The sequence below is a fragment of the Equus przewalskii genome, chromosome 1, assembly GCF_037783145.1.
Source record: "Equus przewalskii isolate Varuska chromosome 1, EquPr2, whole genome shotgun sequence".
NCBI classification, from domain to species: Eukaryota; Metazoa; Chordata; class Mammalia; order Perissodactyla; family Equidae; genus Equus; species Equus przewalskii.
This window is the reverse complement of record NC_091831.1, coordinates 82,468,532-82,484,211: the sequence shown is the minus strand read 5'-3', so window position 1 is coordinate 82,484,211 and position 15,680 is coordinate 82,468,532. Positions and strand designations below refer to the sequence as shown.

Genomic DNA, 15,680 nt, shown 5'->3' with positions numbered 1-15,680 from the left:
GCCTGGGCTCTGTGTGGTGGTGGCCGGGGAAAGCCTTTCCCTGAGGGATCTGCCCCGATGGATGAGCTGGAGGAGGAAGGGGAACAGGCCTGGAAGGGAGAGGGGTCAGCCAGCTCGAGGGGGCTGGAAGGGGAAGGGCACAGCTGGAGGACAGAGAGTGGGCACTGCCCACCACCTCTCCCTCAGACACACGCGCAGGGCCCAGAGACAGGGAGGGCAGCATCCTGCTGGGCCCTGGGGCAGAGCTGGGGCCAAGTAAAGGAAAACAGGTTATGGCGGAACAGGTGGCCTGCCCCACAGGCCAGGGTGGCTCAGGGGGGAAGGAAGGAGAAAGGAAAACTGTCCTGCCTTGGGTACAGGGATGATAGCGCTGAACACACAGATTTGCATATATCCAGCTCCAGTGACCGTGACCATAGCTGGGGAGCTATATACCCCACTTCTGAGGGCCCCAGGCCATTCCACCCATGGGATACCTTGCAGACTCCGAGCCCTGACAGAACCAGTAGAGGTCACTCGGTCACCCCCATTTCACATGACCATAAAGGAGCCAGGCATCCAGGCATCAGGCTTTCAGAGCAAATTTAATAAAGAATGCAAAATGTTCCTGAGGGCTACTTGGATCCAAGGTGCCATGTTTTGGTGGCCATGGGACTGTCCCCACCAGGCCCTGCACTGTCAGAGGAACACCCGGATCCTGTGTGGGGCTCAGGCCTCCAGCAGGACCCTGGGGTGTCAGGACATCTCTCCAGCTGGCTCTGGAGCTCCGGGGCCCCGGTCCAGGCTGCAGGGGCGGCTGACTCCTCCGAGGCCGGCGGCCATCCCCACTGAGGGCCAGCGAGCAACGCGGTGGAAGGGAGTGCTTCCCACCCGTTTACTTGGGGGCTCGGGTGGCTCTGGTCCCCACGGTCAGGCTCCCCAGGGTTGAGAAGAACTCCTCCATCTCCTTCTGCAGCAGCTGGTTCCTCCTCTCCGCGTCCTCCCGCGCCCGCTCTGAGTTCCTCAGCTTGATTTCTAGCATCGTGTACTTTTTCTTCTCCTGGTCCAGCTCTTCTTCTAGCCGTGACATCTGTTTCCTCAGGTCAGCACTACCTTCTTCGAGTCTGAAAAATCAGGAAGACACTGTGTTAGACCTCGGTGCTCTGGGGGTGCCCAGTGTGCTCCATTTGGGGCGGATGAGGCCTGGTGCACTCAGCATGGGGGACAGGGTGGCCGGGCCCCCGGAGGCTCAGACCTGGCTCAGAGCAGTCCCCCCCCCCCACCCCCCCGACCTCACCGGCTCCGCCCAGATCCTGGCACTTCTCCGGGGGCCAACGGGTACAGCCCCAGAGGACGTGATCGTCCCCAGCAGGTCACATTGATTCGTCCCACAGAGCTAACCCACGGGCTCCTGTGGATGCTGACCCCGCGCAGTACACAGGTCGGCACATCCCTGTTCTCGACCAGATCACCAGCTCCTGGACAGCCTGAGAAACGCGCTGGGGCCGGCCCCTGGGAACCGACATGCTCGAGTTTGAGGCCCGGTGTGGCGACCTATGAGGTCCCTGAACGCAGGCAGGACGCCAGCTGCGCTGAGCCCTGATGTCACCTTCTGAAAACTGCAGGGCACAACCTTCCCCCAGCACTGCAGCTACAAGGGGCAGAGAAGACCCCGCGTGTGCGGCACAGCGCCTGGTGCACGGGACATGGAGCGAATGCAGTCCCCCGCCCACCCCAGGACGGCCACCTTCACCCCAACCGCTGGACCCACAGCTCGGAGAAGGGGGAAACCCCCCTCAACCCGGCCCCCCAGTTGAGGAGCACGGACACCCTGGCCTGGCAAGGAGACCTCCCCCAAGGTGGGTGACGGCGGGGCCCCCACGCCCCTCACTGCCTCTCCTCGGGGCCTGGGTCCCTCTTTGAGGGTTCCTCCTCGCCCTCTGGTGCTCCCAAGCTCAGGCCTGGGATCCCTCCGCTCTTCGCCGCACCCTGAGGGACCTCCTCCAGCCACCAGGCTCAAAGCATCCTCTACGTGCCGACGACCCCCTCGACTCCCCGCAGAAACTTCGCGGCTGAGCTCCTGACCCTCTGTCCCCAAACCGCTCCACCTGTAGCCTGTTTCCCTCTCCGCGAACACCTCTTCCAGCTGCTCGGCCCAAACAAAAACGTCCCTTTCGTCAGTTCTTCTTCTCACGCCCACATCTGATCAACCAGCAAAACCCTTCCATAAACATGTTCAGAATTCGGCTGCTTCTCCCACCTCACTGCTGCCCATGAGGTCCATGCTGCCCGCAAGTCTGGCCTGGAACCCCGGGCCTCCCTGGTGAGCTCTCCTCCGCACAGCAGCCTGGGTCGCCATCAAAGCCATCCAAGCACTCGCGGCCTCCGGCCACTTAGTTTCCTGGACGTAAAATCCACAGCAACCTCTGGCTCAAAGGCCCCGCCCCGCCTCCTTTCCCACACTTTGCCCCGCCCACTTTCTCATGCTTTGCCCCGCCCCAACCCCACTCCTTCCTCTGCCCCGATACAGCGCCTGCTTCTCCAGCCCCCCCGAGCTTTTGGCTTCTCCACATGGCCCTTTCCTCGGCCTGCAATACTGACTCTGAGCTCTTCCCCTCCTCCCAGCAGTGCCTTCCAACCCTCTGTCCCCAAGTTCCCCTTCCTTCCACCCTGTTTTATTGTTCTCCTCCTTTATCTACCCTTCTAACGTACCATATATTTTTAAAAGTCTATCTTGTTTATGGTCTCTCTGTCCCCTCCCACTCTCACCAAATGAAGGCAGAGATTTTGATCAGTTTGGTCATAGCTGTGTCGCCAACCCTGGCACGGTGTCGGGCACATCACAGACACTCGAGGTATTCTCTTCGGGGAATGCAGGAATCAGGGCGCAGGCGAGGGGTTCTGCATCACAGGAAGCTAGTCTCCTCTGCACCCCCAGCCCAGAGCCAGTGCATGCTCCACATGCGCAGACATGCTCCCCAAAGGCCTGCTGGGCGGGGCGCCCATCCCTTCCTGTGCTCAGAGACCTTCCTCACCCTAGGCCACCCCTCCAGCCAGGACGACAGCCTGGACCGCTCTGCTGGTGGGAGTACCACAAGGCTGCTGTCCCTCTGCCTCTGGGAGCCTTATCTTACCTCCAACCCACCCAGGAGGAGGTGATACAAACCATAAAGGCTTCCTGAGCATCCTGGATACGCAGGCTCTGTGCTGAGCATCCCATCCCTCATGTCACTTCATCCTCATGACAAACGAGGGAGGTCACCCAAGCCCAGATGGACACTCAGCCAATAAACACGGGTCCGGTCCGAGAGCCTGCCTGGGACACTCAGCCAACACACAGCAGGGCAGTCTGACCCAGACCCAGAACCCATCACAGAACAACACTGCGCTTTCCCCTGAGAAACCACGTGTCTGAGAAGGTGGGAGCACTAGAAGCTCAAGTTGGCTCCACCAGCAGCCGGGGAGGTGACAGTGTGACTCTGCCCTCCTCTCTACATGGTACTCCTTCCCTAGATTCTACAGTCTTGTCTGTGAGCTCATCTTCAGCGGGAAGCATCTTCTTCTGTCTCTGTAGGGGGCTTCCTCTGTCACCTCTGCCTGGTAAATTACCCAGACTCCCACTGGTGGAGTTTTCCCCACTGTCTACACCTCGGAGCTCTACTGCTGCTGGGTCCTTTCTCCTCCTTGCTCAGCTCGATCCTGTTGGTCATCAAGTCCCAGCTCAGACACTGCCTACCTGCTGTGACCCTCCCTGACCTCCCCCACGGCAGGGCCTCTTCCCACTGAGAACACAGCGCCTGCACACACCTGCCACCCCCTGGTGGCCAGGGAGACTCTGCCAGCAGGGCAAAAGGGCCCAATGCTGCCATTCCGGCTCCCTGAGGCAATGCCAGGCTCAGAATTAGGAGGAGGAACCCCTTCCACCTCCACTGCCTCTGATGGACAAAGGAGGCCCTAGGAATCTGCTGACGCCCTCTGCTGGTGGATGGGACCCGGTTTGTGGGTCAGACAGCTGACCCAGGGCCTGGGGAGAGCAGGGCTCAGGGGCCTGAGATGCTGATGGCAGCACCGTGCTGTCCGCTGCAGGCTCAGCTGATGACCTTAATGGGAGCACTCAGCCTCTCATGCTGGAAAACACTGTCCCCACAGGGAGCCTGGGAGGGTCGAGCTGGGGCCCATTTGTGAGCAGGCTCGCAAGGCTCAGAACGCAGCCTGTGACATCCTCCTGTGACTAGAGCAGGCGGGAGCCAGCACCCTCCCAGAGGAAAGCAGATTCTGATCCTGGAAGTCCTCCCTCCATGTCAGGCCTGACCACAGTCAGCCAACCAGGCTGGCCTGGGGACTTCCCTGCACGTGGGCACTGCCCCGTGCTCACGCACACCTTCGGGGCCTGCCCCCTCCCTGGCTGAGGGCCAGATAGGGACCCCCACTCTGAGCACCTCCATCAAAGGCATCTCTGAGCAGCACGGGCTGAGATTCTGACTCACTCATCCGTTCAGCAGGTATTTATGGAGCTCCAACTGCATGCTGGGCCCCACAATTCCTGAGCTTTCCCAGACACAGGACCCAAGCCCTCCATTCCCACCCCTGTCCTGGGGGCATTCTTGCAGAAAGGCAGCTTCTAGGGGCTGGCTGCTCTGAGCTCAGCCTCCAGGTGGCTTTCTCTCGGAGCCAGAGGCCAGAGGCGGACCATCCGGGCTGGTGCCCGGTGAGCAGCTGGCCACGAGGGCTCTGCCAGTCGGGGGGCCGGCCTGTGCTTGCCCAGCGGCTGCAGCCTTTACCTTCTCAGACTCGTCTGGTACTCAGTCCGCTGCCGGCACAGCTCAGCCCGCAGCTCCGTGACCAGGCCCTGCAGAGCCTCGGAGCGGTGGGCACGGTCCCGCACGGGGCTGCCTGCGTCACTGGGCTCGCTGCTGCTGATGCAGGGCCCTGCCCCGTCCAGGCCACGGCCCAGGTCTGCACATCTGTGGTCCTCACTGCTGCTGGGGAACGGGGAGGGCTCGAGGGAGCTGCAGGCAGACGAGTCGCTGGCCCTGCAGGCAGTGCAGCTGCTGAGTGAGGCCCTGACGGAGGCGTCGCCAGAGGAGGCTCCGGACCCTGCCGTGCTGGCCCCGCTGGGCGTGTTGGCACCCGGGCCAGCCGGGGGCACGTTGTCATATGTGGAGAGTCTCTGTGCAGAGCCCGGGTCCTTGAGCCGGTCCCCCGACGAGGCCCGGCGGTGGCCACGCAGGGAGGACAGCCCATTCATGAGCCAGTTCCCGCTGGAGGAGGTGTCGGGCACCTCCAGGGCCGAGCTGCCCGCTTTTGGGCTCCCTGATCGCGACCCTGGCTGCCGGAAGGAGGACTTCCAGTTGGGCAGAGTCTGTACCCTCTTCCCAGGGCTGGTGGCAGCCGGGCTGCAGTGGCTGCCCAGGGCCTTGGGAGAGGTTCTAGAAAGCGCCGCCACAGTGGCCCCGTCCAGAGATGAGGTCCTGTGTGAGGGCAGGCCGGGGGTGGTGGGGCTGCTGGGCTCTGCTTGGCTGTCCTTCGTGACCTCCTCGGAGCCCCATCCCACGGTGCACGGGGGGCCCCCGCGTGGGGAGGCTGGCCCTTCGGCAGCCCTCGCTGTGAAGAGCTGGCTGTGTTTGCGGATCAGGACGGTCATCAGGTGCTGCACCAGGGACGTGCCTGCCAAGAAGATGGGACGAGAAAGGCCTGGCTGTGCATCATGCCCAGTCCAGGCTCTCCAGACTGGTGGCGGGGTGCTGCGGCTCGGACCCAGGGCACCTGGCCCTGCCTGCAGCCGAGGACCAGGCTGCCCCACAAGAGAGGACTCAACAGCAGCTGGCTATCAGCTGCCCCGAAGGAAAGGACGGTCACCACAGCCTCCAAACCTAGGCACGGACAGCAGAATCCTGCCCAAGAACCCCCTCCTTGGATAGACATAGGGCCTGGAGCCCAGGGGAGGCACTGTGCCCCCGAGCGCCCCCCATCCAGCGGCATGGGGGAGAGGGCAGGCATGATGCCCACTGAGGTTGCGGGGTGAGCGAGTGGCAGGCTGGGACTGGAAACCAGGCCCTGGACATCAGCGTCCTCTTGGCTGCCCCGTGTCACTCCCCTGTGCTGCCAATGACGGAGTGCCAATGACGGAGTGCCTGACTGTCCACGCTCTGGGGGGGCCCAGGGCTCTGGACGGGGAATAGAGATATCTTACAGGGGCACGCAGGCACACACACACACAGTCATACACACACGAATGCATACAGCCCCCCCAACAGGCACAACTCCATACACACACACACACACAATCCCCCTTCTCCAGCCACAGCCCCTGAGATGCAGACTGTGGCATCTGTGGGGGACTCGGTTCCTGAGGCTGTGGGGTGGGGGCTGGGAGCAGTGGCTGGGGGAGGATCGGGGTGTCTATCTGCCTGCCTCGTTCCCTCCTGTTACCCTCAGCCCAACACAGAGCAGAGACTGGGGAGGCCCCCGGGTGATAAGGAAGGTGCAGTGCCTGAGTGGCCCCCTCCCGCTAGAGGTAACTTAGAGTCCTGGGAAAAAGGAAAGAATCCTTAGCCCAGAAATCTGGGGGCAGCAGGAACTCAGCGAGGTCACCTTCAGGCATTCATGGAACCTGGCGGGCGCGAGCCTGGGGCCTCCCACACCCAGCCGGGCAGGCCGGGGGGACCTGAGCAAGAGAGCCACCCCCAAGGGCCACACCCCACCCTGCCCCAGGTCACACAGAGCAAGGAATGGCAACTCTGCTCTCAGCTCGCCGGGTGCCAGGGCCGCGGCTCCTGCTGGCCTTGTGACTGCGTGCATCCTGCTCGGCCCCTGTCCTCCTCCGCCGGACAGGCTGCAGGCTCCTGTCTGTGAGCAGTAGGACTCTCACACTGACCCCTCCAGACAGTCGTCCAGGGGTCTCCGCACGTGGGCTCTCTGCCACGCCAGCCTGCACCTGTGCCCTTCTGTATGACGGCGAGTCCCCTCGCCCCCCCGGCCTCAGTTTCCTCATCTGTAGAGTGGGGGCAGTAACCAAGCAAGGGCCGCTTGTGTGGATTACAGTGAGGGGACACGGTAAGCACTTTGGAGAGGCCGTGGTGTATTGAAAGCAGCTGCTATTTTTATCATTTTATGGTTATTATTTGCTATAGAACAAAATTCCCTACGGTTTGCAAAGGTGTGACACACCCAGAGGGCTGTGACAATTTGTTATTAGAAAATTACTTAAGTAAGGCAAAAACGTGTGTGTGCATGGCCGGGACGCTGACCCTTCCATCCTCCGCCTCTCCTACCATTCTAACTGCACCCGATGACTTCCAGCGGGCAAAGGTCCTGCTCCTTTTACAGCCGGACCCCAGGGGAGAGAGGGAAGGGGGGAGGTCCTGAGAGGCTCTGCCTCATCCCCAGGGATGGGGCCACCCCTCCCGCTGGCCCGGCATGATGGTTCGGAGGACCTGCCCAGGACCACGGCGAGCCCAGCCCCCAGCCGCCCAGCTCCGCCGCGAGCCTCCCCCGTTACCCTCCATGATGGTCACTGGGTCTTCGATCTGTGGCCGAAGTATGTTAGGTCCAAAAACAGTTGCCAGGTTCTGGACACTCATCTTGTTGACATTTGAGTGGGACTGAACTTCATCCAGAAACCTGCCAGGGAACGGAGGTGGGTGGAGGAGGAGGAAATCCTGCTGCCAGGTCTGCTGGGAGCTGCCAGGCCCCCAGGCCCAGCCATGCCCCCAGGTCTCCGCGGCTGCTCCCGCCAGGCTCAGAAGAGGGCGGAGCTTCCCCCTGGGGTCTGCGAGGGCCAGCAGAAGCAGAGGTCAGCGGACATGGGCCCATCATCGGTGTGCAAAGACACACGACTCCTGTCGGCAGTCGGGACAAATGCCCAGGCCCCCAGGCACGGGGCTGGGCAAGGCCTGAGCCTTGGTCACGGTCAGGAGGCAGAGCCCTGGGGTAGGGGACGGGGAAAGGTACCCCAAGGAGGCAGAAGGGACAGAGGGTGTGTCCCTTTCCTTCAGGAATGATCCACACGGGGCTTTTTAGCATCGCCCACTCCCAGGGGCACAGTCAGCTGCGTGAGCGCGGGGACTGTGTTCTCTCCTAGCCCCCAGCAGCTCAGCCTCCGCTCGGGGAGGAGTATGGGGTGGGAGGGGACCAGCATCCCCAGCCACTTACTTGCAGATATATCGGAGCAGGTTGTAATTGGCAAGGGGAAGGCTGCGTACTTGTTTAGCCAACTCGAGAGTCCCCTTGGGATTGAAAGAGGAAAACAACGTGTCATAGAGCAGCAATGAGGTGGGGGCCCTTCCCTTACTGAGGGAGGGTGGGACAGGCGGAGGGAGGTGGGCTGGGGGGCTGGAAGCAACCAGAGGCCAGACCTCCAGCCACGACCCATGCGGCCAGGCCCCAGGGGACCAGAGGGCACTGCCACCTCCATCTCCCTTCCAGGAGCGGCCGGGCCAGGCCTGAGGCCGGCTGGGGAAGCGCATTTACTGTGGGGAGCTGGTGTGAGGGATGCGCCTCTCCAGGGCCACAGAGGAATGTCAGGGCCAGCGCTCAGCTCACTTATCGAGACACAAATATTTGCCAGATAAAGACCCCTCATCTCCCACAGGGCCACAGGGAGGGCAAATAGTCCTTCCGCAGCCGGGAGCCAGCCCAGGGCTGCAGGCGGGCACCTGTGGGGTGACGGGGGACCCTCTGTCCCCCGAGCGGTCTCAAATTCTTTCGGGAGGAGGCAGGCTATAAATAGATGAGAGGGCTGGTTGTCCCTGAGCCCCACAGCCAGCCTGGGTGGCCTGAGAGGGGTGTGGGAGCCAGTAGTGGAGCAGGAGGGCCTACTGTGTGGGGGCCCAGAGCTGGGCAGTGACTGCAACACGGCCTGCTGTGGGACGGACCTGTCCCGCCCTGAGACCAAGCCCTGCACATAGGGTGGACCCTCCACAGGGGGGACGCTCCAGGGCCTCACAAGAGTACCGTCCCCCACACACATCAGGATGACCCCAACCCCCCCAGAGAGGAAGGTTCCAGGCCTGCCCCCTCAATAGAGCAGGCTGCTCCAGGACGCGCCCCTCCACACACAGAGCAGGCTGCAGGCCAGGATCTCTGTGCCATGAATAGTCATGGAAATTTTGTGCCCTGACTCCACACACCCCTCCCACCACCTAACAGGCCGTCCTCCCAGGATGGGTCCCTGCGAGCCACTCACCTCCCGCTCGTCCTTGGTGAGCAGCTGGGCACAGCTGAGAAAGTCCTCGTACCTGGCGAAGGGGACCACGGGCTCAGGCAGCTCGCGCAGGTAGAGCTTCAGCAGAGAGGCCACCGTGTGCACATCCGTCGTGCTGCCGGCCAGGGACACGCATGAGGCCTGGTGCCAGGGCACTGCGGCAGTGACCAGTACTCGCCCTCCGCCCCCAGGGGCAGCCTCTGCTCTCGCATCTTGCAGTGTGTGTGCATGCACGTGTGTGTGTAAGGCAGGGGCGAGAGAGGAATGCTGCAGGGGCACCCACTGCTCCTGGTCAAGGAAGGGCCCCGGCTGCTCCAGCAGCAGTACACAGGGGCTGGAGGCGGGTGGGGGCCGGAGTGCCAGCTCAGCGACAACCTAGCAGCCTGCACCTGCTCAGAAGCCCCACGCCTCATGGTGGGGTCAGTCCTTGGCCGGCAGTGTCTCCCTCACAGATAGAGTGGGGCTGAAGGGGCGAATGTCCACTCCACGGCTGCAAAAGCCACAGGGCCCTGCAGGGCACAACTGCTGCCCCACAGAGGCTGCTGTGGGTGGGAGGAAGCACAGGTGACCAGGCCAGCTCACACCGGGCTGGAGGGGTGCCTGTGACAGCCTGCCAGGCAACCAGAAGGAGGGCAAGTTCCCCTTCTGCGGGCCTAGGGCTGCACCAGGGTGACTGGGAGCCACACTGCCCCCAGGGGGGGTGGGGGGAGCCAGGGGCACAGCCTGCACTTGCTCCCCCAGCCCCACGTCACCCAGGGGCCAGGCAGGTCAGAGGTCAGGCCTTGCCCCTGGCCTCTGGCTCCTAGTACACTACTGCCGCCTGAGCGTCTAGGCTCATCACCCCAGTTCAGGCTCCCCAGCACCCCGTCTGTCCACTCTCAGTCCTCAGTCTCCTGCACTCAGCTCCGAGCTGCCCGGGCGGAAGCGGGCCCCTGTGGGGGGCAGAGGCCCGAGGCCTGTTTGGGCTCTGGGTTCAGGTGCTGGACTGCAGCCCCAGCACCTCCTCCAAGCTCGCCTTCCAGGCCGGGCCCGAGCCCCGGGCACTCCGTCTGCTTTTCTAGGGCCCCGGATTTCAACCCCGGACTGCGTTTCCTTCGTGGGAGGCACTGAGGAAAGATGGGCCAGGGGCCAGGAGAACGGGGCTGTGCCACTGAGGTGCCACCTCGCCCTGGCTGTCCAGGGCTGGTCTCACTGAGATAGGCCCTGGGGTCCCCTCTGGCCCTGACATTTGGGATTCTGGGGTGCCATATGCCAACATGCACCTAAAACCCACATACCCGGGGCCCCTCCCTGCCTCAGGCCTGGTGAGTCCTGGGCTGCCAACTGAGCAGCCTCTGTCCCTGCCCTGCCTCCCCTCTCCAGCCAGGCAGGCTGCTGCCCACGCCCTCCACTGCCTTCCCCCGGCCAGCCCCTCTGCCCACACCCTCCACTTCCTGGGGATTTAGAGCCCCAGCAGGAACCCAGGCTTGAGCCCAGTGGCCTCTCCCCGACTGGAGCCCCAGGAGGATGGGAAGGAGGGTACAGGAAGCAGGAAGGACTAGCAGCCTTGCCCTTTGGAAGGACATGGGCAGCGAAAGCAAAGCAGTAGGGACAAGGGCCAGCCATGATGTCCCCCCGGGTGGGGGAGGTGGAAGCATTTCTGTCCTCGGCAAGTGGCCCTTCCACTCTGCAGACGCCCCCAGCTGCGTCCCTGCCTGAAGCCCCAGCCTGGGATCCCATCCCCCACTTCCTTCCTGGCTCCCTGGAAATGGACTTCCCCACCCCTCACCCCACCCACCCCACTCACCACTGAGTCTTCTCCTTCAACAGGTGGGCTCAAGGCTGTTTCCTGCCACTTTTTCCTAATTACCCTCCCCCCCACACACAGAACACCAGCCCTGAATCCCGCGCCCCCCCAGCACCTAAGGAGAGCGGTCCACAGGCCCCACACCATGGGGTCCCCCAGCCTGTGAGCCCCTCCAGGGCTGGTGCTGTCACTTGTCCTTCTCCCTGGCCCCAGACCAGGCTCACAGCAAGTGGTGGGGGGGCTGGGCGCAGGGCAGGGAGGGCAAAAGCCGGAAACAAGGGGATCTGCCTGGGGCCCAAACCAGCTTCTGCTGTGTCAGGGCGACGAGCGGTGTGCTGATAACCCAAGAGCCTCAGGTTCTCCATCTGCAGGATGGATGGGCTGTGCCTCCGCTCCTTCGCATCTCTTCCTCCCCCTCTGGCCCCCCCAGCACCAGCGCCGTCCAGCCCAGAACACGGCTGTGTCTCCCACCCATCCCCTTGCACCTCTCTCCCCTGCAATGCATGCTCCTCGCGGCGGCTGACCCCACTTCTCACTCCAGACCCTCTGAGGGCTTCCACCCCAAGCCCACCTCCCAGGGGTGGGGGTGGCCCGGCGCCCAGGTGACCTGCCTCCCTGGCCTCCTCTGGAGCCAGGAGCACATGTTCCAGTGGAGGTGGGGGGAGGTGGATGGGAGCCAGCGGTGGTTCCCTGAGTGCGGTGACTCGTTTGTCACCTGCCCCGGCGGCCGTGTGCCTGCAGGACCTTCTCTGTCCTGTTCACGTCTGTACACCCACGCCTACCGAGTGCTCTCAGTTGATGGAGGGGTGCTGAGGGAAGGAAGAGAGGGCTGCAGCCAGAGTCACCAGAGTCTGGCCCAGAGGAGACCCTCCTGGATGCTTGGCAACCACGTGGACAGGGCTGGGAGGGCTGCTCCAGGCCCAGGGGCCGGGGCCAGGGTTGTGGGAAGGATGGGTAAAGGACAGCCCTGGTGACTGGCTTCCAGGCCTGGTGGGGCTCTTTATGGAGGAGAGGCCCAGGGCCTGGGGCCGGGCTCCTGGTGGTGCAGAGCGTGGTCTAGGGAGTGATCGAGCTCTACCCTGAAACGCCTCTGTTGGCAGGTGGGCGAGGGGAGGAGCCCGGGGACCCCTGAGTCAGCAGGTGGACACAGCTGCAGGGCCAGAGGAGTGTCACAGAGATGGAGATGGTGGCACATGGGAAAGGATGGGGTCAGCTGCCCCAGGGAGGAGTTTCCTGAGGGGAAAGCGCCCATAGCCTGGGGCAGCCGTGGGGTGAGGGGAGCAATGGTGAGGAGGGCCCTGTTAAGGCGAGTGCAGGAGCCCAGACCTCAGGGCTGAGGCCAGGACGTGGGCAAGGGTGGGTGTGGGAGGGCAGGCCTGCGGGAGGGGCCATCCGGTGATGGGAGGGAGAAACAGGATGGCCGGTTCCAGAGGGCAGAGCGGGTGAGGGAGAGACTTTTCTGGAAGTGGGGGGATGCAGGTGGAGAGGAAGGGGCTCCAGGAGAGGCCAGGATTCCAGCTGGGCAACGCCCACCTCTGGGCATCTTGGGCGAGTTACACAGGGTCTCCCAGCCTTGGGTCCTAATCCATAAAATGGACATGTAACCATTTAAGGAAACACCTGTAAACACACAGAGGCCAGGTCAAGTGTGGGGTGCTCCGGACAGGAGCAGGGGGTCAGGGCATGAGGGGAGGGGGAGGGGGAGGGGGCGAAGGGAGGGGAGGACAGAGGGAGCCTGTACCTGCCCCCACCCATCCCACTCACCTGGCTCAGGCCCCCACCCCAGGGAGGAGGGGCTCCCCCTCAGCCACTGACTCACTGGGGGCTTTCAAACTCACAGCTTTCAGCCCCTCGCCCCTGGAGTCTGCTTCCACGGGAAGGGGAGGGCAGGGCCCGGCAACCTGGACTTTTAGAAGCTCCCCAGGCCTGAGCTGCACTGCCCTGGTGCCTGCTGCCACCCAGGGGATTTCTGCAAACACAGATCAGATCTCACCACGGCCCCACCCAAACTCTGCCAGGCTCCCTGGCCTCGGGACTGACCCAGCTCCCTGGAGTGGCCAGGGCAGCCCATGCCTCTCTCTGCCTTGTGTCCAGGGCGGCACAGATACCATCCCAAGCTGCGGCTCCTCAAGTCCTAGGCCTGGATCTTTCCCTCCGGGCCGCCTGCAGAACACCCCCAGGACCAGCAGCTGACCATCCCAGAGCCCAGCAGATGCAGCACCTCACAGACCTGACTCAGCAGTGTGGGGCGGGCCTTCCCCGGGGTCCTGGATGCCCTCTCTCCTGGCTCCCGGCTCCCTCTCTGGCCACTTGTACAGCTCTTCCTGGGGTCACCTGGGCCCATCCTCCGAGGACGTGCCCCGCTTCCCCTCACATTTCCCCAGGTGCGTTCACATGCCCCCACGCCCTATTGTCGCCCTGCTGAACAGATGACGCCCAGCCCCACATCTACCCCCAGAATCCTCTCCTAGGTTCTGGATCTGAGGGTCTTTGTGGCTACTGATCACCTCCTTCAGATGTCCCACCAGCACACCATATTCGGCTCCTCAGCACCTTTCTGGTGAAAGGAAGGTAGAGAAAGGGGAGGCTGTGGTCATCCACAGCCAGAGGAACACTCAGGGAGGGGGTCAGTGGCAAGCAGGGCCCTGGCCCCTTCTCTGAAAAGCCCCAAGGTCAAAAGTAAGTTTCCAGGAACCACAGAAGGGGCATTATTTCAAGCAATCTCCAACCCTGGGCCACATACACACAGGATGGAGGAGGCCTGGCTGACAGAGGTTCAGAATGGACCACAAGCTCAGTGAGATTGTAAATGCTGGACCACAAGCTCAGAGTATTGGGACGGAGTTTCACAAGGCTCTAGGCGAAGGGTCCCCTGTGTCCCCCTGGGCAGACCTCTTCTGGGGAATGGTGGTCCCTCCTAGGCTCCACATCTAAAGGAAGGAACTGATGACTCTCCTGGCTGCTGTGATGGGTGTGGGCAGAAGCTGGGGGGCTGACAGTGTTCTGCCCTGAGACCAGAAGACTTGGGAAGGCCAGGTTGGGCATCTCCTGGGGCTCAGGGGGGCCTCGTCTAGGAGGGCAGATCCGAGAAGAAAGGGCAGAAGCTCCGTGAAGCCAGGGTTGGCTTGATGCAGAACTTTCTATGAAAAATGCGCCATAATGTCGAGAGAAGAGGCCCCTGAACAGCCCACCTCCCAGGGCTTACCTCAGCCCCGGAGCCCCAAGTGAGGCTGACTCCCCCGACCCCCACCCTGAGATGCAGCGCAGACCTGCTCAGGCCCAGTGCTCGGGAGGGTGGGCGCTGCCTGGCGACACGTGAAGGAGACTTGCTCCAGGACCCTGGAACCCGAGAGGATGCGGGCAGAGCTGCCGCTCCATCTGGGCCCAGAAGGAGCCTGGGCAGGGGCACCTGAGGAAGAGAGCCCAGAGGCAGATCCCGCAGAAGGTCAGGGGTCCGGAAGGGACCTGTGGGAGCCCTTCTCTCCTGCCTGGGCGGGGTTTCTGAGCATCCTCCGTGGAAAGGGCCCACGTGGATGAGGGCCGGATACGTCCCAAGAGGGGACCCAGGGCTGCTGGGTGATCTGGTGCCCTGCGCCTTGCCCACAGGAAGGGCAGGTGGAACCCCAGGTGCGGACGTGGGGACCACGTTGCCCAGCGTCCTGCTTCCAGACTCCCTTGCCCGTGGAGCCGGCGTCCCGGAGGAGCCCCTGCAGGAGGAATGGGCAGGCCCCGGCTGCACCCCGGAGCTCACCTGTCAAACAGCGGCTTCTCCCCGCAGTCGAAGGAGTCCTGCAGGTCCCGCACCAGGTTGGCCTGGCCGGGCAGGCGGAAGAGGCCCTCCTCGGTGAGGCCGCGCTCGCGGATGAAGTCCACGCACTGCTCCACCAGCAGGGGCGCCAGGCGCGGGCCGTACTTGCGCTCATGGTGGACCGTGTCCTCCAGGCGCTGCCCGAAGATGCCTGGGCACAGAGAGGAGCCGTCACCCCCTCGGTCACCCCAGCAACGGGGGGGGGGGGGGGGTGGGGGGTGGGCACTTCGGGCAACGGAGGGCAGGGACGCTGCCAGGGCCAAAAGCGGCTCCTCCTGAAGAAGCAAATTAGAAACTGGGCGGGCGCACACCAGGGGGCTAGACACCCTCTCGGGCCGTGGAGCCCCCGACAGCAAGGAGAGCTGAGGAGGCACAGCTCACGCAACAGGACAGACGACACACTGATGTGAAAACGTAATCATGACGACATCGCCAGTCATCAGGGAAACACAAACCAAAAGCACAGTGAGATCCCACCCACGCCCACCAGGAGGGCCACGACCAAAAGCAAAAACAGCAGGTGCTGGCGAGGACGTGGAGAAACCGGAAGGCTTGTGTGCTGTTGGTCGGAATGCAAAACGGTGCAGCCACAGTGGAACACAGTATGGAGACTTCTCAAAAAAATTTAAAACAGAATCACCATGCCATCCAGCAATTCCACTTCTGCGTCTATTCCCAAAGGAACTGAAAGCAGGGCGTCAAAGAGATGTGTGTACACTCACATTCACAATAGTCAAAAGGTAGAAGCAACCATACACAAAATGTGGCTCATCCATACAATGGAATATTATTCCGTCTTAAAAAGGAAGGAAATTCTGACAGATGCTACTGTATGGATGAAGCTTGAGGTCATTATGCTCAGTGAAATAAGCCAGTCACAAAAAAAATACTGTAGGAGTCCA

At 62.8% G+C, this 15,680-nt stretch overlaps 1 protein-coding gene across 11 annotated transcripts in view; it reads right to left on the bottom strand.

The window, feature by feature from the left end:
* Positions 1-565: 565 nt before the first annotated feature.
* Positions 566-15,680, bottom strand: part of ARHGAP22 (Rho GTPase activating protein 22) — a 188,242-nt gene continuing 173,127 nt past the window's right edge. For 10 of the 11 annotated variants that reach the window (XM_070615499.1, XM_008517734.2, XM_070615521.1 and 7 more), the window contains 6 exons: positions 14,722-14,929; positions 9,167-9,299; positions 8,134-8,207; positions 7,481-7,602; positions 4,761-5,646; positions 566-1,103 (listed from right to left, as the gene is read on the bottom strand). In XM_070615499.1, coding sequence (XP_070471600.1) covers positions 875-1,103; positions 4,761-5,646; positions 7,481-7,602; positions 8,134-8,207; positions 9,167-9,299; positions 14,722-14,929 — 1,652 coding nt within the window. In that variant the 3' untranslated portion in view covers positions 566-874. Of the gene's footprint in view, positions 1,104-4,760; positions 5,647-7,480; positions 7,603-8,133; positions 8,208-9,166; positions 9,300-13,329; positions 13,528-14,721; positions 14,930-15,680 lie in introns of those variants that run through there. The other variant, XM_070615569.1, reaches the window with a different exon arrangement.